Here is a 21054-nt window from a genome sequence, read left to right as displayed (position 1 = left end):
CTCAGTATGTAGCCCATACTGTCCTCAGACCTCAGCCTTTTTTAGTTTATTCTGATCCCTTCTCCATAGCCATCTCTCCATACTCATGTCCCAAGAGCTTCCTAGGCTGGGTAGACAGATTGGCTTTGTCACACTCAGGATGGGCTTCACCTCAGAAAATAGAGAAAGCGATTAAGGAGTTAGCAGAAGTGGTTACATAAAAGCAGGAACTAGACCCAGCCTTGAAACAATACAGCCACCAAAAATAACTCAGGTTGCCAAGTGGGAAGCCATGGCCCGGGGCTTCCTTCATTGCTCAAGCCCCGGGTACGATCCGGGGCCACACCAAACTGTGAGAGGCAGAGACCTGCAACGCCTGCACACGTTGCTTGCAAGCGCATAAAAACAGGTGCACAGGGCACAAGCCTTTTAATCCCAGCACTCTGGAGGCAGAGGCTGGCGGATCTGTGAGAGTTCAGGCCAGCCTGGTCTACAAAGTGATTCCAGCAGGACAGCCAGGGCTGCACAGAGAAACCCTGCCTCGAAAAACAAAACAAAAAAACACCCAAAACAAAACAGGCACCTGAGAGAGAACCGTTTCCCTCCTCTGAAAACAAAAGGCAACAGTTGCTGCAGGCGGGTTTCATGAGCGCAGTCGCAATTTCTAAGTAACGGTTTCAGCTGCAGCGAGTCATGGTGTGAGAGACTTCTCAGATCACCTCTGTGCCCTCAGAAGCCTCAGCCTCACGTGGCTGCAGCAGGCTGGATTCCTGGCTGCCTCTCCCAGCAAGACTTGTTGTTTAATTCTTCAAGCCGTGGGATAAAGAGCTCTTCATCAGAAAGATGAGAGAGGTTCAGAAGTGGCTAATCACCTCTATTTCTGCTCAGCGTTGCCACACCCTACAACAAATGTCCTGGTCTTAATTTTTTACTGTTGAATTGTTGTTCGTTTGTTTTGAGACAGGGTCTCACATAACCCAGGCTGGTCTCAAACTCTAGCTTCTCTGTGCCAGAATCAGTCCGTGAGGAAGGGAGGGAAATCCAGGGGTTTATCCCAGGCTAAGCTAGCACCCAACCCTTTCTTTTTTTTTTTTTTTTTTTTTTTTTTTTGGTTTTTCGAGACAGGGTCTCTCTGTGTTAGCCTTGACTGTCTTGGACTCACTTTGTAGACCAGGCTGGCCTCGAACTCACAGCAATCCGCCTGCCTCTGCCTCCCGAGTGCTGGGATTAAAGGCGTGCGCCACCACGCCCGGCTCACCCAACCCTTTCTTATTCTGTGAAACAAGGCAGACTCAGTCCTGCCTCAGCCTACCAAGCCCTGGGCTGGCAGTCTACATGGCATGGTGAAGGCTACATGAGACCCTTCCCCCAAAACCAAACAAAGGAATCCTGTTTCTAATAGTGACCTGCTCTGCATAGCTGGGCTCAGGGCTTCCAACTGAGGACTTGATGATAGGATACGCAGACAGGTGCTAGCAGGCAACACAGGCTGGGTGGAGACCGCGCTCCTCCCAGGTCCCACTGGTCCAGCCGCTGGCTTAGTACTAGGCCTGCACAGGCATGGTGTTTGTGTATGGTGGGGATGGAGTTCAGAAACCATCATAGCACAAGATGGCATCTGATTTGAGAGTGCCCAGGTTTGGGGTTGCTGCAGAAGGCCAGAGGAGAATTGTGTGTGGTTCTGAGCTGCTCAGGTACCTGGGGAACGCAGGTTCTATGCTATGGAGGGCCACATTCAATCAACTGCACCCAGCCCTCCCTCCTGCCTCCTGGTTGGCATCCGAGGATGGGAAGTGAGGTTCCAGCCGGGAGAAGCACGAAGTAAGTGATCTAGCCACTGAGCTTTAGTCATGGGGAGGTACTAAGCCAGGCAACGAGTGGGCACTGGAGTAACCGCCATAGGGTGACCCTGGACATAGATGGGCTGTGTAGATGGGAGGAAGGGCCCAGGCAGAGGACAGGTGAGATGGTGTGTATGCTGCGCTGCTGGGCAGGTCTGTAGTTTATTTGGGGCTCCTTAATGCCTCTACCTCCTTTCCCACCCTATGACCCTAGGTAGAAGATACAGGTTAGAAAGGTCAGGGGGCGTAGACCTCTTTAAACTTAGTTCTGGCCGGGCGTGGTGGCGCACGCCTTTAATCCCAGCACTCGAGAGGCAGAGGCAGGCGGATCGCTGTGAGTTCGAGGCCAGCCTGGTCTACAAAGTGAGTCCAGAGCAGCCAAGGCTACACAGAGAGACCCTGTCTCAAAAAAAAAAAAAAGAAAGAAAGAAAAAAGAAAAGAAAAGAAAAGAAAAAATAGACTTAGTTCTGCTGGTTAAGGTCGTCAGGCTACCCAGCAAACACAGCAGCTCCCATCCGCCCCCTGGAAGCACGCCTTCCTCTCTCCAAGAGCATCCTCTCCTCAGCCTCTCTTGGCTCTGGTATTTATACCCTCTCAGGTTAAACTACCTCCAGCTGGCAAAGACCACACCCCTCAATGAGCTGAGCAGCAGGTTATCAGCTGTGGATAAAGTAAGGCAGTCCCATATCCCATCCTTGGGATTAAAACAAAAGCATTTACATAACATAGCTGAGTTTACAAAGAAACCGAAACTTTATTACAGAGGTCTCTGTGGCAGGACCCCTGGCAGGAGGTGTTTGCTTGTGATGACAGTGAGCAGTGAGGCCAGGCACCTCTCCCAGGCCTCTCTCCCTTTGCCTGGGTTCCCTTGGCTGGGGCTCAGGGCACATAGGCTGTGCTTAACACTTATGTTCCCAGCAGCCTGGGGCTCCAGGCACATAGGCTGTGCTTACACTTATGTTCCCAGCAGTCTGGGGACTGGGGAGAGAGGCCCACAGCAACAGACAGAGCCTGTCCCTGTACCAAAATGTACTGATTGGTGCCTTGTGAGCCTCCCCAGTCTGCTGCCTGCCTGCTCCCTCGTCTCTGGTGAGTGGCCCTGCTGGAGGCTGGCAGGAGGCCAGAGAGAGCACAGGTATTTGGGAGTAGGAGAGAGGTAGGTGTTGAAGCCCCAGGTCTCCAGGTCTGTGACCATGTCCTGGGCAGAAACCTAAAGAGAGGCAGGGCGTGGTGGTTCCTGCCTTCAGTCCCAGGACTGAAGTAGTACATTCCAGCCTGGGCTACATGTAAGACCCTGCCTTTTTTTTTTTTTTTTTTTTTTTTTAAGGAAAGCAGCAGCCTGAAAGAACAGTGCAGAGAAGTTTGCTAGGCTCTGCCTGTGGCCATCTGCTGTGCCCTCGTGTCAGGGGCCCCACTGCAGATGTGAGTGTGTGAAGTGTGGCACTGTGGCAGCTGCAGGAGCCCTTGGCCACTGTGTCGGGCTCTTGTTTCCTGATGGTGGCACCAGGTCACTGTGACATGAAACTTATTTCTCATGGTGCCACACCTCTGGCCTGAGTTAAGCTGTGACATAGCCTGGATCCAGCCTATTGCACGTTACAGCTGTCGGGCCCAGCTGCCGCTGGCGTGTCCAGAAGAGAGCTGCAGCCGGGGCTCCATCAGGCACGTGCCGGGCACAGGCGCCAGGCAGCTGCCGAGCATCACCCACTGGCAGCGCCCCAGTCTCCATCTCTGTACCACAAATGGGGAAATTGAGACCAACTAGGCCTCAGAACTTTCCTTCCATCAGCCCTAGGAACCCTAGGAGGCCTAGACAGCTGGAAGCCCAGAAGTTGGGGTACTAGGCTGTTGTCAGCCTGGGCGTGAGTGCTGTCCCCCACACGGGCCAGAGCAGGCTGCCTCGCTCCTTCATGCTGGCGCTTGCGATGGCTCAGGCCATGTGCTGCTTCTGATCGTCTGAGGCAAGTGTCATGGATTCAGGTGTGTTGTCCCCACAAGCAGGTGTCCAGGGTCAACCGCTCTAGTTTCTTTCTGAATGATGACTTTGAAACCATGAGAGCCAGTGTGGGAAGTTCCGTTAGCACCAGGGAGCTATGCTGACCTGGCCCTTGGGCGGCTTTCTCAGCCACACTGGGTGCCCAGGCAGAGGCGCAGCATCAGGAGGGTGCCGAGCTGGCCTGGTCTGGGAAGCAAGGGTGCTGGAAGAGCCAGGTTGGGCTCAAACTTCTGTCACCTGCAGTCATGCCCTGTGCTCTAGTGAGTTGGAGGCTTTGCCTGAGGCCCTGTCACCAGGCAGTGCTCCTGTCCCGCCTTGATGTCCTTAGTTTTTAGTGCGTTTCTCCGCCCAGTTGTGATGGGAAAGGTGTGAGAGGCTTGACTAACGCCTGGGAGCAGCCTGCAGTCTCACTCTTCGAATGGACACATAGCGACTGTAGGGAATGGGCCAGTGACACGTGCATCCTGGGAACTAAAGTCACGTTTTCTGCAAAAACAATGTGCGCCCTTAACTATTCAAGATAGGAGCAGTAGCTGCTGGGTCTGTGTCCATGTATGTGACCTAAAGTGATCTTGGGCCAGGTGTGGCACACACCTGTCACCCCATCACTTGGTAGGCTGAAGCAGAAAGATGAGTTCAAGGCCCGGCATGGGCTACGTGAGATCCTGTCTTAACGATAACTTCACAAAATTAAATCACTCTTGTAGCACCGCTCACGACCGTGTTACACCTCTGCTCCATGGTCTAACAAGTGCTACAGTCCCCAGGGCCACCCTTCTCTGAATGCCCCACTGTCCCGAGACATAACAAGGCCCACTCTGCACCCCAGCCTGTCATAGTGAGTAACTTGTGTTTCTTTTCTTTTCTTTTTTCCCTCCTTTTCTGTTTTTGTTTTTGTTTTGTTTTTTTCCCCTAAACTTTCCAGGTCAAAGTCCACCTGTAAGCCAGCTGGGTTCTTCAGCCTTCCCCGAGTCCCCCGACCCATTCCAGCCACTCGGGGCTGACAGCGGCGACCCGTTCCAAAATAAAAAGGGGTTTGGGGACCCATTTAGTGGCAAAGATCCATTTGCCCCCTCCTCTTCAGCTAAACCTCCTAAGGCCTCTTCCTCCGGCTTTGCCGACTTCACCTCTGTAAGTTGAGTCCTCCCTTGGCTGCCTTCCTGCCTCGCTTGCTGCTGCTTTGGGGGTGGGGGTCCCCCTGCAGCTATGGACATGCTCCTCCTGCTGCTGCTGCTGCTGCTGGCGCCTCCCACCAAGCACCTACACTTTTGTTTTTTATTCTGCACTGGCTTCTGTAAGGAAAGTAGGTCATGGATAAGGATGAGAGCTACAGTTTAATGCACTGCGGGGAGGAGACTTCTCCCAGGAGGGTGTCGTGGAGCATGCTGTCCTGTGCCCAGTGGCTTGGGATCTGTGCCCCTCAGAGACTGTTCTGTTCACTGAGTGTCCGTTTGAGATGTGTCTTGCTGTGTAGCACAGGCTGGCCCACCTTCCTCTGTGCGCCACCACACTGGCTCCTTGCGTATGGAGGCAGAGCAGGCAGGCCCTGCCCAGGACTGTGACCAGTCCATGTGCTACTTCCAGAAAGGTCCATGAGTGCCAGGCTTGGTGGTCCTGCCCAAGTGCATCCTCCTGCCCTCCCCACAGTCCTCCCCCTCCCCCTCCGCTTTCCTGATCTCTGATTTATCAGCTACCCTGAAGAAAGAAGCATGGTGTGTAGACGGCAGGCCCTCCCTGGAAGCAGCTGTCTGTAGAGCACATCAGCACCCTGCCCGCCTCAGGGGTGTCTCCCTGTAATCCATCTCACCCTTCAGGGTGAGGCCGCTTTCCCAACAGCTGTCCTTTGTGCCTTTGCAGTTCCTTGCTGGGATGCCAGTGGAGACGTTGAGAACTACTCTGCTTACTTTTGTTTCTTTGAAATAAGCCTGGACCTTGCCCTCTAGCCTAGCATGACCTTGAGCTACACTTGTCCTACATTGCTGGGGTCACAGGTATCCAACAGAGCTGGAGGGCTGAAGTGTGGCCTGCTGGGGATGGCCTGACGCAGCCTGCATATGCTTCTAAGGTCCATCCCCGGCACAGAACAACAAAGCACACAAAACCTTTGTCTCAGGGCACAATAAATGCCAGGGCGCGTCCCTCGCCATTCCTGACGTATGTGGAGCATGGCTGTCCTGTGGCGTAGTTTGGATTGTTTAAGGCTAGGTGACTGAGGCAGGAGCATCTCAGGTTGAAGCCAGCCTGAGATACACAGAGAGATACTGTCTAAAAATAACAAGTAGTAGTAACCTGTTGCCCCTGGGGAGCTGTAACTACTGCGAGCTGCAGCATTGCAGCCCTGCTGACAGTGCAGTGTGTGTCTTCAGAAAGGTGGCGTCATTAGTGAGAACCAGAGGCAAAAGCACTTGAGCTTCTTGAGTAGCAGCAGCTTATACCCAGCACGGCCAGGGCCGCTGCAGTGAGCAGAGTACAAGCCCGTCCCCAGCAATGTCTGGCCTTTTATCTCAGTGCTAGGCGGGTGAACGCAGGAGGGTCAGGAGATCCAGTTAGCCTGGGCTACAAAAATAAAATATCCGTTTAAAAACCAAACAAGCCGTGCACAGCTGTTGCCACGTGACTCCAGAGCTCTGTTCAGGCAGTCATGAGTGGTAGTGAGTTGAACCACAGTGTAGAGAAATGACTGTGGCCTTTCTGAAAAGCCAGTTCACTTCCTGCGCCTGAGCAGGCAGAGTGCCCGGTCCCCTGCACAGTTTTGTCGTAAACACCAGGTTCTGAGCTGTGACTGGGCTAACGACTCCGTTGTCCCAGAACGGTTACAGGCTTCAGTTTTATTTTTCAAGTTTATCTGTTTGTTGTTTGGGTTCTGAGAAAGGACTCACCCAAGCCAGTCTCAGACTTGTAGCTTCTGCGTGCTGGGGTGTCAGGCACTGCATCATACCTAGTTTAACTCTGATTTAAAGACTCTCATCTCCCAATGGGAGGCCAAGTCCTGCCTGGCCCGTGGCCTTTTTGTATGTACCTTCAACACTGTGTGAGGCCCTGTGTTCCCTCAGCACACGTGGTCCTCTCTGATGCTGGGTGCCCGGTGGGGGCAGGACCCTGGTAGGCTTCTCCCCTTGCTGGGCCGTATGCACTGCCCTCCCAGGACTCAGGACAGCCCTCCCTGAGCCTGCTGCTCAGGCTCCATGGGGTTTTGTTTTGGTTTTCAAGACCGCCTGTCTCTGTACAGCCCTGGCTGTCCTGGACTCGCTTTGTAGGCCAGGCTGGCCTCAAACTCAGAAATCCACCTGCCCCTGCCTCCGGAATGCTGGGATTAAAGGCGCGCACCACACCCAGCTGTCATCACCTATGGAAAACAGCCTGGTTGGTTTGGGCTTCCAGAAACTGATATCACACAAGCAGGACAGCATCTGCTGTCTAAGCACAGAGCTTTCTGGTGAGGGGCAATTTCCCTCAGTGCCTCCTCACTGTTGCTGGGTTCCTCTTCCAGGCTGTGGCAGCAGCTCAGTGGGTAGTGCTCACTTAGCAAACCAGAGCTCCATCCCCAGCCTGTAAGTCAGGCCTGTCACATCAGGAGTTAAAGGTCACCTTGAGCTGGTTCAAGTCCAGCATGGCCTACAAGAGACTGTGCCTTTAGCCGGTCCTGGTGGCACACGCCTGTAATCCCAGCACTCGAGAGGCAGAGGCAGATGGATCTCCATGAGTTCGAGGCCAGCCTGGTCTACAGGGCTAGTTCTGTGACAGCCAGGGCTAAGCAGAGAAACTTTGTCTCAAAAAACAAACAAAAGAAATAAAGAGACTGTGTCTCAAGGAAAAAAAGGGGGAAGCGCACTTTAATCCCATGGCAGAAGTAGGTAGATCTCTGAGTTGAAGGAAAGCCTAAGCTAGATAGAGAGAATTTTTCTTTTTTCTTTTTTTTTTTTGTTTGTTTGTTTGTTTTGGTTTTTCAAGACAGGGTTTCTCTGTGTAGCCTTGGCTGTCCTGGACTCACTTTGTAGACCAGGTTGGCCTCAAACTCATAGCAATCCACCTACCTCTACCTCCCAAGTGCTGGGATTAAAGGCGTGCACCACCATGAGAACTTTTCTTAAAAGCAACAGAAAAGGCTTTTTTACATCCTAGCAAGCCTTCTGCTTACCAGGGCATGGTAGTGTCCATTGGAGGCCCAGGGAATTCAGGGCCAGCATGGGTCTCCAGGGTCCCTCCCCTACAAAGCAGCCTTCTGCCTCAGGCAGTGAGTGCACCCCTAGAAGCAGTTGGGGTGTTAAGCAGAGGCGCTGGCTGTTGTGTACAAGGCTTCCTTGAAAGCCAGGCAAGCATCTGATTGGCTATGCCGGGTTCTCAAATGCTTCCGTGGTCAAACATGCATATATATCCACATACCCCATGCAGGGGCATTTCTTAACTTGCAGGAGGCTTCAGAAAGAAATCTTTTACTTGTTGACACACGTTCTCATTGGTGAAGGTGTCTGAGGGAGGTGGAGGCCTCACAACTACTTCAGGCCCTGAGATAGTGCAGGGGGAGCGGCACCCAAGCTGCTATTTGTGGGGCACCAAGGACACTCCAGGTCCAGGGTCAGCTCTTGCCCCTTACATGACTCGAGAGAACCAGATGCTGCCAAGTCTAAGCACCTCCAGCCAGGGCTAGTCAGTCAGCCACTGAGAAATGCTCTTTCTGGAAACTTCTCTCTGCCCAAGTGTATTGTGCTTGCAAAGTGCATGAGGCAGGTCTCTGTGAGATGAGTGGGGTATGGGAGGGGACTTGTGCTCAGCACTGAGGGTCTGTGTGGGCTGTGGAGGCTGAGGACGCTCGTCCTGCCACCCATCTGCAGCTCATGGAGTCATTTCCACCTCTCAGGGGCCCCCCGTCTTTCTCCTTCCTAAGTCCCTGCGAGGGATCCTGGGCCCCACCCCTTCCCAGGAGGCCACACACCCCAGCAGAGGTGTGTAATGTTCCAGGAGGCTCCTTTTACTGGCTAGGAAGTCACAGCCTTGTCCTGGCGTCCCCTGTGGCCCTGACTTCTCCCACCTGGAACCTCCCAAGTCACCAGGCCACTGTCCTGTCAGTTACTGGTGACAGCTGACAGACAGATCATTCTGAGTTGCTTCTTAGCCCAGTGCCGTGCTCTCCTGTCCCCAGGGAGGTTGTGTGTTATCACTCACTGCTGGGGTCTGTCTGCTCTGGAGGACTGGAATCTTGTCTCCAATGTCACAAATAGCATTCAGCGAGGTGTAGAGGTGCACACCTTTAACCACAGCACTCGGGAGGCAGAGGCAGGCAGATTGCTGTGAGTTCAAAGCCAGCCTAGTCTACAAAGCGAGTCTAAGACAGCCAAGGCTACACAGAGAAACCCTGTCTCGAAAAACCAAAACAAATATCATCATTCCTTGGAAGAGATGGTGATTCCGGGGACTGCTGACGTCCCTGTGAAGCAGTGACTAGGGCAGCCAGGAGAGTGGGACCGTAGCCTTGAGGAGGATGGAAACGGCAGCCTTGGGGGGGAGGGGGGTGGCTGAGGCAGGAGGGTTGGCTATAGCTCTAGGCCAGCGTGAGCTACATAAAGAGACACTGTTTTCAAAGAAGGGAGAGGAACAAAGGCTGTAGGATGCACCTGCCTGCTAGAACCTTCCAGCACAGGCCTGGCTGCCATCTCTGCTGGGATGGGTGCCTAGACCTCCAGTTGGCCGCTCCCATCAGAGGCACCTTGCTGTTTCGCACACGGGGTGGGGTCAGGCCCGCATGGGGTCCTTCTCTCACTGGTCCAATCTTCCTTTGTAGTTTGGCAATGAGGAGCAGCAGCTGGCCTGGGCCAAGCGGGAGAGTGAGAAAGCCGAACAGGAGCGGCTGGCGAGGCTGCGGCAGCAGGAGCAGGAGGACCTGGAGCTGGCCATCGCCCTCAGCAAGGCTGACATGCCGGCCTAGATGGCACAGGGGAAGCCACAGCTGTCAGTATGTACACATCCATGCTCAGAGTATGCCCTGCTTCAAGCAGTGCGGTACCACAGCCGAGGAGAAGCTGGCCACGGGGCCTCAGGCTGCAGGGGCCTTGTTCAGAGGCAACAAATGCAGCTCACCCCTGTGGGTGGTCCAGGAGGGCGGCTGTAGGTAAAAGGCCTGAAACCTTCCAGATCATTCAATGGCTGGCAGAGGCCCCGCCCCTCCCCGCATCCACAAGCCCCCCCCCCCCCACGATGTATGCATTCATTGTATAAAAAAAAAATGAAGTTTGAATGATTAATATAAACTATTTTAATACAAAACATGAGACTATCCCTTTTTCAGTTGGGGAGCATGGATTCGTGGCAGAGGGAGCCTATGCCTGGTAGACTGAGGTCCACACTGGGCCCTTCCCCTCAGGGGTTGAGAGACACAGCCAGACTGACTGTGTGTTGTAATTGTGTGTCCGGTATACATATATGTGCAGGTGCTGGCAGGGCCCGAAGAGGTTGTCCCATCGGCTCAGCAACAAGAGCCTTCTGTGCGCTTCGCTACTGAGCCGTCGGGGTGCTGCACACTTGCCTTTTCTTTGTGTATTTTATGTGTGTGCACATGCATCCATGGTGCACAATCAAAGGTCAGAGATCATTTGTTTCCTCCAACCAGTGTCCTTCACACTGAATTTGGGTCATCAGGCTTGGCAGCAAGTGCCTTCACCCAGTGAGCTGTCACACAGATCTTTTTGCTGTTGGTGATAGCGGGTTTGGTTTGGTTTATATTTAATGTGTGTGACTGTCGCAGAGATGTCTGTGCATCCTGGTACCCATGGAGGTCAGAAGAAAGTGCCTGGACCTGGAGCTATAAGTGGTCATGAGCCACCACGTGGTGCTGGGAACTGAACTCCAGGCCTCTGTAGGAGCATGGAGCACTCTGAACCCCCAGTTCTCTTCTCACAGCCGCTCAGATGTTAAGCTGTGGAAGCAGCTTATGACCACAGAGAAACCAGTTGAGCATTTTCCCCACTTTCCAAAATGCATCCTTCCCCTTCTCCATGGGGGAAATGCTTTTAAAAGGCAGGTTGCTGGGACAACCCATCTTCCCACTACTCAGGATAGAGGCCAGGGCAGCTGGCCAGCCTGGTCTACAGAGTGGGCTCTGGGACAGCCTGGTCTACATAGTGAGCTCTGGGACAGCCTGATCTACAGAGTGAGTTCCGGGACAGCCAGGGCTACGCAGAAAGACCTGTCTCAAAGAGAGTGACGCAGGTTGGACACCCAAACGCAGAAATGCTCCAGGACGTGTGGCTTTTGTGCAGACAAGACATGAGCACTCACATGGCTATCCCATGCTGGCCGGGAGCACTCACACGGCCATCCCGTGCTGGCCAGGAGCACTCACACGGCCATCCCATGCTGGCCGGGAGCACTCACAAGGCCATCTCATGCTGGCCGGGCAGAAATGCTGTGCTGTGCTGTGCTGCCTGGCTGTGTGAGCGGCCTCTGGCCTTGGTCGGGACTGACATTTTCTTCCATGTGGGGCTGCGGTGGGAGCTGGGGAGACACCTGCTGCTCTGAGAGAGGACCCATTTCATTTCCAGCACCACATCAGATATGAGCACAAGTGTCCCCAGTTGCAGAGCAGTTGCCCACACACAATATATATATTTTGACTAATCTCACCAGATGTGGTGGTGCAGGCCTTTGGTCTCAGTGCTGGGGAAGCAGAGGCACAGGCAGGCAGATGTTGGGCCAACCTGGTCTACATAGTGATGTTAAGGCCACCAAATAAATAAATCGGGCTGGAGAGAAGGCTTGGTGGCTAAGAGCGCTGGCTGCCCTTGTGGAGGACGTGGGTTGCATTCCCAGCACCACGTGCTGGCTCACAACTGCGTAACTCCAGCTCCAAGGCATTTCCTCCTCTCTTCTGCCTTCAAAGACATGAAGCCCTTCCCTGTTGCATGAACATACATGTCAGCAAACATTCAACACAAAATAGAAATAAGTCACAAAAACAAAAACAAAAAAACCCTTTTCAAGACAGGGTTTCTCTATGTATCCTTGGCTGTCCTGGACTCACTTTGTAGACCAGGCTGGCCTTGAACTCACAGAGATCCACCTGCCTCTGCCTCCTGAGTGCTGGAATTAAAGGCGTGCGCCACCACCACCCAACTAATCACTTTTATTTTAAGAATAAAAAGTGTGACTGGGAGGTGGTGGCACAAGCCTGTAATCCCAGCACTCATGGAGGCAGAGGCAGGGGGATCTCTGTGAGTTCAAACCAGCCTGATCTACAAAGCAAGTCTAGGACAGACAAGGCTACAGAGAAACCCTGTCTTGGGGGGGTGGGGAAGTATAATCCAAGGCCCGGAGCCTGCCAGGCTAGTGCCCTTCCGTGGAGCCCCTCCAGCCCTCAAGGCGTAGACTACACATGAAGGGATGTTGTGTGAACAAGGGTCCAAGCCCCAGAATCTCGATTTGATGTGAAACATTTCAAAAAGTAACTCAAGCCAGCATAGTGTTCAAACCTATCACCCCAGAGAGGCAGAGGGAGACTGACTGATCTCCACGTACTAGGCTAACCTGGTCTACATAGGAAGACCCTGTCACAAAAAGCAGGAAGTGAGATTTTTTTCAGGCTGATTTTTAATTTACATGTGTGTATGTGTATGCCACGTGTGTGCAGTGCCTAAGGAGGGCAGATGAAGGAAGGCATGGGTCCCGTGCAGCTGAAGTTACAGAAGGCTGGGAGCTGCCCTCAGTGGAGGGTGGGACCTGAGCCGGAGCCTTCTGCAAGAACAGTGTGCACGGGCCTCTCCAGCCCCGCGTTTACCTCATGTTTGACGCTTACTCTTCCTTTGCATGGGGTAGCTCTCCTGTTCAGGTCCAGGCATCCAGCTGTCATGGCCAATCCCTGGGAAGAAGTTGCGTCCACAGACAGCTGACGAGAGAGCTGGACAGGTGTGGAGGGGTGGGAATGTTGCAGGTCCAAAGCCCAATTACAATTCATCTTGGGCTAGCCTTAGCCCCTTGGTATCCATGGCTTGCCCACCTCTGTGTGGGACCCAATATCACATGACGATCAGGCAAGAAACCCCTAGGGATATATACTAGCTTCAGGGGGAAAAAAAAGAAACTTCCATAGCTTCTGTGGATGGAGAGCCAGAATCAGCAGGTGTCAGCTGAGCTTTTCCCAGGTTGCTGTAGCCAGCGTTGCTGTGGTGCTGCCGTAGCCAGTGTCTCTGTGGTGCTGCTGTACCCATAGCCAGCGTCGCTGTGGTACTACTGCCTACAATGTGTTTGAGCGGCCCTTTATTTTTTATTTTATTTTGTTTCTGTAAAAACTTCACCAAACTGCTTCCATCTTGAAACATGGTGTTTGAGGTGACCTGAGTCTGTGTAGTTTATATTTGGCTCCAGGATAAACACTCTTAGCCAGGCGGTGGTGGCTTTTAATCCCAGCACGTGGGAGGCAGAGGCAGGTGGATCTCTATGAGTTTGAGGCCAGCCTGGTCTACAAAGTGAGTCCAGGACAGCCAGGGCTACACAGAGAAACCCTGTCTCAAAACAACAACAACAAAAGAACAAAAGAACAAACACTCTTGTCCTCTTTGAAATGACTGTATTTTTGCATTTTACACAGTTTACATAGCTCGGACAGTCAGATCTCGCAGAAGGCGTGCCTACCCATGAGCCATCTCACCAGCCCTTCACTTCCCTAAGAACCGTCTTAGAGTTAGAGCCACAGACAGAGAGTTCCAGAGCCCTTTACATCATGGCCCATTCTCAGTGTCCTACCCAAGTGTCCTCTGATCCCTGCAGCCCCCGGGCCCTCGGTTTCCTTCACTCCTGTGAGCCCAGGAAGTTCTCAGCCACCCCCGCCCCCACCCTCACCCCCAATTTCATTTTGTATGTGGTGTGTTCGGCCTCCAGGTGTGTTACCACGTGTGTGCAGTGCCCTCTGAAGTCAGAAGAGGGCGCCGGATCCCCTAGAACTGGAGTTCCTGCCGGCCCCAAGCCGCCATGTTGGTACCGGGAACTGAAGCTGGGTTCCTTGCAAGAGCCTCTGCAGTGCTCTGAACCCTGTCAGCTTGCCAGCCCCAACCCTGAGACTTAAGGATTAGTGGCCAGGTGTCCCTCTTTGGGATTCCTGTTCAGAAGACTAGAGAAAGGTGACAGCTCCTTGGGAGGAGGGGCAAAAATACCTTGGTGACACCTGTAATCCCAGCACTTGGGAGGCAGAGGCGGGAGGATCGCTGTGAGTTCGAGGCCAGCCTGGTCTACAAAGGGAGTCTAGGACAGCCAGGGCTACACAGAGAGACCCTGTCTTTAGGGGGGAAAAAAAGATACTGACTGAGGAAGACACTTGACATCGGTTTCTGACCTCTACAGGTAGGGACAGGCACAGGTAAGTCACACACAAAAGAAAAAGAATCCCTAAGGCCAGGTGTGATGTCACACACTTACTCCTATATCCCGGAAGCTGAGACAACTGAACGGCTAAGTGGAAGTGCTGTGTCAAAAAAAAAAAAAAAAAAGGAACTAACGAAAAAGCAGAGCCCCAACCCCAAGTACACAAAATTCAGGCTCGTGAGAATTGGGGTTTCCAGGTCATCCTGGACTACATGAGACCCTGACTCAAGAAAAAGAATGTTTTCCTGGCCTAGTAGTGCACGCCTTTAATCCCAGGACTTGTGAGGCAATAGCAGGTGGATCTCTGTGAGTTCGAGGCCAGCCTGGTCTACAAGTGAGTCCAGGACAGTCAGGGCTACACAGAGAGACCCTGTGTTGAAAAAAAAAAAAAGAAACGAAAAAAATTAATGTTTAATTAAAAAGAAAGTAAAAAGAAGGCTTGGGGTGGAGCTCAGTGACAGACAGCCCTCTGAGTTGGGAGATGGGAGAGCCATTGCCTGGGCCAAAGTGACTCCTGGCAAACTAACCGACCCCTCAGATCTGAGTCAGGATGCTTTCATTTGGTTTGTTGGTTTTGAGACAGGTTTCTCTGGGTGTAGCCCAGGCTATCCTGAAACTCACTCTGTAAACCAGGCTGGCCTCAAACTCACAGATCCGCTTGCCTCTGCCTCCTGAGTGCTGGGAATGAAGGCGCGCGCCACCCTGCCCAGCCTGAGTCAGGGCTCTAAGAGGTGACTTCACTTTGCGGTGACTTCACCTTGCAGATTCTGAGATTCATTACGCAGATGGTGTGAGTTCACTTGGATATCAGCTCAGTGGGACCAAACTGCCCCCACCCGAGCAGCAGTTTAGCACCGGAGGTCAGGCTCCTGTAAGGTGAAGTCCCAGGTTCAAAGCTGTTTTTATGGAAAGGTTCATGTCCTGAGCCCTGTGTGGGGCTATTTTAAGACAGAACAGGAAATGTCCAGCAAACAAACTGCTGCCACCAAAAATAATGGACTTAATATCTTAGCCGCCTATCAGATCTGGTGCCTCTCAAATGTGCATCTCCCACCCCCCATCAAAAAAAATTCCCTAGTGAAAAGTTCCTAGGAGCTGAACAAATTGTATCAGGAGGTGAGGTTGGAAAAAAAAAAACAGGGGAAATGGAAACATGATCATTATCTTTGTTTATTCCAAAGGAATCACGTGACTGGGCAGCTCAGAGCTGTGTGGACGCTTTATGGTCGCTTTGATTTGTTTTCTGGCTGATGGGCAAGAGCCTCAAGTAGTCTCTCTCCATCTCTCCTATGTTTTGTTTTGTTTGAGGGGAGGGATTAAGTAGCCTTCACTGTCTATGTAGCTAAGGCTGGCCTTGAACTCCCCACCCTCCTACTTAATCCCCTAAGGTTTATCCTCGTGGAAAATACTTTGTCAAGGCTGGTGATGTGGTTCAGTGTGTGAAGGTGCTTGCCTCCAAGAGCCTGGGTTCAGTCAACTATGGCACAGGCACTCTCCCCACACACAGCGTGGATGAATGTGGGGGAAAAAAGCTTTAAAAAAGAGAAAAACTAAAAAGAGAGAGAAACTTTTAAGTATATATTTTGACAGTGAGGGTGGGGTGCACACCTCTCCTAGATTCTGGGGGGGGGGGGGCTGAGGAAAGGGGAGTACAAGTTTGAGTCCAGCCTGGGCTACATAGCAAGACCTTATCTTAAAAAGCCCCTCCCGTGCTGGAGAGATGGCTCAGAGGTTAAGAGCACTGGCTGCTCTTCCAGATGTCCTGAGTTCAATTCCCAGCAACCACATGGTGGCTCATAGCCATCTATAGTGAAATCTGGTGCCGAGCCATCTGCTGGTGTGCACCCTGAAGAATACTGTATCATAATAAATAAATAATTTAAAAGAAAAAAAAGCCTCTCCCAATTAAAAACAAATATATTGCAATCAGAATTAACTTCCCTGGCTGCCTAAGAGACACAAACACTGACTTAACATTGACTCTGACTTGGTGTGACTTAACTCAATACAGCCCAGAATCACTTCCATCATCCCTGTCTGCCTTGGCCTCAGCGATGTCTGTCACCTGTCCTCTCAGCACTTGAGAGGACAGGCAGGAGAATGAGGAGCTTAAGGCCAGCTTGGGCTTCTCAGTCTCACACAACAATACATGCAGATGAATAACCAGGCATGGAGGCCTGTGCGCCCATCACAGCACAGGGCACAGGGGCAGTCAGCTCCACATAGCAGCTGCAGGCCAGCTAGGGCTACACACTGAGACCCTCTCTATATATAAATCAGCAATAAATCACTTGGCAGTGAGGTGGCTCAGGGCTGAAGGTGATCGCTGCCTCACCTGAGGACCAGAGTTCTGTCCCTGGGTGGAACTTCCACAGGTGGGAGGAGACACACTGACACCTGTCCATTGTTCCGTTGTCCCCTGACGCCACACCTGCTGCTCCAGGGCGCGTACGCGCACACAGACACAGTGATATGTTAATCTGGGTATGGGTTTTGCTTCTCTCCACTGTCCCAAAAGTTGGTTTTTTTTGTTTTTTTCTTTCTTGGTTTTTCAAGACAGGGTTTCTCTGTGTAGCCTTGGCTGGCCTCGAACTCACAGCGATCCACCTGCCTCTGCCTTGACCCTGCTGCACTGGTTTTCTGTGCTGGGATTAAAGGCGTGCGCCACCACAGCTGGTGCCTGTTCTTGTCAGTTTTTAGTTTTCGAGACAGGGTCTTAGGTCCCCCAGGATGGCCTCACACTGACCTTGTAGTCATGGATAGCCTTGGACTTGGATCCTACACCTCTGAGGGGCTGGAGTGACAGCCTGCAGACAGAAAATACTTTTTTTTTTTCAGAAAATACTTTAAAAGGCAGAAGGAAGAAACAAAAAATTGGGGTTCGCAGGTGTAGGGGAGCAGTGAGAGTGGAGCCTCAGTCATAGTCCTGCTCCCAGGAGGCTGAGGCAGAGGAGCAGGGCTGCCACACCTCAGACTGCTCTATGGCTTGGTTTTGTTTTTTAAGGGAAAACATGCAGATTAGTCATTTCAAAGTTACTCTCTTTGCAAGCTAGAAACAAATAAAAACATCTGGGCTGGATTGGCCTCCTGGCTTCTGTAGGTGGCCTCTTTTGTGCAAAGCTCAAGATTGGAGGAACTCTCTTTGTCATGTCAACTGAACTGGCCAGCCTCTGTCCTGATTCCTCCCAAGGTCAGAGAGCCCGTCAGCTCCGGCTCACAGACTGACCTCTCACTGCCACGTTGCTTTGTGAGGGCCCAGCACAACAGCTGAAAGCTAGACAATGCAGCCTGTAGGGTTATTTCAGAGCTCTCCTTCCTGGCTAAGGTTTGGCCGCATTTAGGAGCATGCTGGTTATGACTTTAAACTTTTTAAAAAAACAGTCTCAAGTAGCCCAGGCTAGCCCTAATATGCTACACAGCGATGGATCATTTGAACTCATGATCCCCCTGCCTCCACTTCCCCAGAGCTGGGAAGACATGGGTGCTGTGTGCCACCTGGACACTGTGTGCTGTGTGACGCTCGAGAGGGAGCCCAGGGTTTGGTGCATGCTGGGCAAGTGTGGGCTACCCAGGAAGCTTCCCACTTCAGTATCTAGCAGATGGGTAAAGGCTTTGAAGCAGGTGCGGTGTGGTCACAACTAGTCAGGACATTTCCCTGAGCCCAAGTCTGAGACCAAGATGGGCAACCAACGCGTGCAGCATAACATACAGCCAGGGCTTGGGGAACCAGTGCAGCAGGGTCAAGGCTCTTGTCGCTAAGCCTGAAGTCCTGAGTGTCACCCTCAGGTCGCACAGGGTGTGAGGGAAGCAAGCTGTCCTTAACCTCCTCTATGAATGAAAAAACAAAAAACAAAAAACAAAAAGGAACCAAAAACCAAAAAAGTGAATGGAAAGAAATGACCAGAACTGAGCAGTCTCTACTGACCCCCATTGTCTCCCCTTCCAGGTCACTTGACAAGATGGCTCTGCCGCAGAGAGTTTCCTGTGGCTGTCCCCCTCCCCCCCCAACTCTGAATTCTTGGGGTCCATTGTTTCATTATCCAAATAGCTAAAGGGAGGGCACAGGTAGAAAGGCCTAGTAGGATCCTGAGCTCAGCAAGTCAGAGGTCAGTGTGGGCTGCTGAGGGAGACCAGGGCTCAAACAGGAAAAAAACAAAAGGCTCGCTTGAAGGCTCGGCCAGGCCAGTAAAGGCCGCGCTGCTAAGCCCGTGGACCCACATGCTGGAAAGAGGGAACAGACTCCCACAAGCTGTTTTCCGACTTTCACATGCAAGTGTGGACACAATAAATAAATGTGAAAAGAAAGGCAAAACAAGCTGGGTGTGGTGGTGCACCCCTTTAATCCCAGCACTTGGGAGGCAGAGGCAGGTGGATCGCTATGAGTTCAAGGCCAGCCTGGTCTACAGAGTGAGTCCACGACAGCCAGAGCTACACAGAGAAACCCTGTCGAAAAACCAAAAATACTGAAAGAAAGAAAGAAAGAAAGAAAGGCAAAACAATCCACATTCCATATGTACATGAAATTCAAACTAATCTAGTTAGGTGCAGCTCATGGGTGGGGCACATGGGTGCCTGAGGCACCAGACTCAGCCCCCATCACCTGCAGGAAAGTGCAGGGCTCCCAAGTCCTCAGGACAGTTATAAGTAAATCACCCAGAAAGTAAGCAAGTAAGTAAAATGCGTGCATGCGTGAGTGGTGTGTGTGTGTAGAAAGCTAGTTTAAACTACGTGGTGGTGGCGCACACCTTTAATCCCAGCACTTGGGAGGCAGAGGCAGGTGGATCACTGTGAGTTTGAGATCAGCCTGGTCTACAAAGAAAGTCCAGACAGCCAAGGCTACACAAAGAAACCCTGTCTCGAAAAACCAAAAAAGAAAGAAAGAAAGCTAGTTTAAACTGGGTGTGGTGGCACATACCTTTAATCTCAGCACCTGGGATTAAAATAAAAAGCTAGTTTAGCAAGTGACCAGCTTGTTATCTTCGTAATAAAAACAAAGATCAGCATTTTTACCACAGGAGCCAACCCCTCCCCCGCAAGAAAGACACAGCTGGAGCAATTGTTCAGCCCCGGTGGTGTGGCGGAAGGACAGGACGCCAGATGGGTGGGAGCTGCAGGCTCTTTTCCTGGGTCTAGGTCCGGACATCGGATGTCGCGGCCCATGCAGGATACGGTGGGCCAGGCTCTGCCTTGTGCCACTCACATCATGTCCAGTGTGGTCACTTTTCCTCAGTTTCAGTGCGGGGAGGGGGGGGGGCAGGGTTAGAGGACCCCGTTGGGAGGGTCTCTCCTTCCATTTTGCGGGTCCCAGGGTCAAGCATGGTAGCAAACACCTTTGCCCAGTGAGCCACCTCATCAGCCCCTCATCATGACATTTGCAACACATACGTAGTAGACTTCGATCACATTTGTCCCCACTGTCCTCTCTGCCCCCTCACACTTCTGGGTATCCCCTTTTTATCCTCCTATTTTGCACACTCGAGTGCGCGTGTGCACGTGTATCCCAAGGGGCTGAGGAAAAACGTTCCTCCCTCAACAGCTATTAACCCATTAATGGCCTCTCACGCTCAGGGATGGACAAGCCTCAGGAGCCACTTTCCTACCCATGGTGGAGTGTCCAGGCACAGGTACAAGGGCAGAGGTGATCATAGCGGACAGGTATCAGGGGCATCAGGACACTGTCACACCTGGAAGACAGCCGTCACAGTTCTCTGTCACAGTTCTCTGTCTGTCTCTCTTTTACACACACACACACACACACACACACACACACACACACGATCTCACTGTGTAGACCAGTAGACCAGGCTGGCCTGAAACTCAGAGATCCACATGTGTTGCCAACGTGCTGGGCTGTAAGGTTACCAAGCCCACTTGATTTTTTTGTTTTATTTTGTTTTTGTTTTTTTTTTTCTCTTCTCTGTGTAGCCTTGGCTGTCCTAGAATCACTTTGTAGACCAGGCTGGCCTCGAACTCACAGCTATCCACCTGCCTCTGCCTCCTTGAAATTAGACTCTAGCAGAAATCAGAAAGGTGGATGAAGATGCCTGCTGCTTTCTGAGTGACTGTGCAGGCACATGGATGAGGGTCCGTGTCCCCATTGCCTTCTGGGACCTGACCATTATTTATTTATTTATTTATTTATTTATTTATTTATTTATTTATTTTTAACAGACAAAGGCTTGTTTTATTTTAATGACTGATCCACATGAGGCCACAGCCAGGCCACTATGTACAGACACGAGGGAAGCTTCATTTCTTGGTTTCCTCCTCCTTGGACAGGGTCTTGATGATCTCCTCCTTCTTGGCCTGGAGGCGCTCCTCCCGGCGCTTCCTTGGTCTTAGACCTGCGAGCCTCAGCCTGGTCAGCCAGAAGCTTCTTGCGGGCCTTGTCTGCCTTCAGCTTGTAGATGTGCTCCATGAGGATCCGCTTGTTTTTGAACACGTTCTCCTTGGCCTTCAGGTACAGGCTGTGGTACATATGGCGGTCAATCTTCTTAGATTCTCGGTATCTCCTCAGGAGCCGGCGCAGGATCCTCATCCTCCTCATCCAGGTCACCTTCTCGGGCATGCGGGCGTTGGCGGTACCCTTCCGCTTCCCTATGCCCATATGCCTGCCCTTCCGGCGAGCCAAGGTGTTTTTCTGGCACCGAGCCCAGGAATGGACTGTCACAGGTTTCCGGATGATCAGCCCATCTTTTATCAGCTTCCTGATTTGCTGACGGGAGTTGGCATCGGCGATTTCGTTGGTCTCATTGGGATCCAACCAGACCTTCTTTTTCCCGCAGCGGAGGACACTAGAGGCAAGCCTCTTCTGTAGCCTGAGCATACTCATGGCTGCGGACGCAGCTGCGAAAGGAAAGAGCTCGCCCGGCGCGGGCTCCTCCCATTAT

The 21054-nt window shown here is 52.1% G+C and overlaps 1 protein-coding gene and 1 pseudogene across 10 annotated transcripts in view; one reads left to right on the top strand and one right to left on the bottom strand.

Moving 5' to 3' along the window:
• EPS15L1 (epidermal growth factor receptor pathway substrate 15 like 1) overlaps positions 1-10078 on the top strand; it is an 83435-nt gene extending 73357 nt beyond the window's left edge. For 4 of the 9 annotated variants that reach the window (XM_084759140.1, XM_084759142.1, XM_084759139.1 and 1 more), the window contains 2 exons: positions 4743-4948; positions 9597-10078. In XM_084759140.1, the coding sequence (XP_084615266.1) occupies positions 4743-4948; positions 9597-9740 (350 nt within the window). In that variant the 3' untranslated portion in view covers positions 9741-10078. Of the gene's footprint in view, positions 1-4742; positions 4949-9596 lie in introns of those variants that run through there. The other 5 variants (XM_084759146.1, XM_084759145.1, XM_084759143.1 and 2 more) reach the window with 3 other exon arrangements.
• Positions 10079-20325: 10247 nt separating this feature from the next.
• On the bottom strand, positions 20326-21054 carry LOC311585343 (large ribosomal subunit protein eL19-like; annotated as a pseudogene). The gene has a single exon. The product of its transcript is annotated as a large ribosomal subunit protein eL19-like (transcript).

This window comes from Acomys minous (genome assembly GCF_964271855.1).
Source record: "Acomys minous genome assembly, chromosome: 15".
In the NCBI taxonomy this organism is placed as follows: domain Eukaryota; kingdom Metazoa; phylum Chordata; class Mammalia; order Rodentia; family Muridae; genus Acomys; species Acomys minous.
This window is presented reverse-complemented; position numbering and strand designations above follow the sequence as displayed.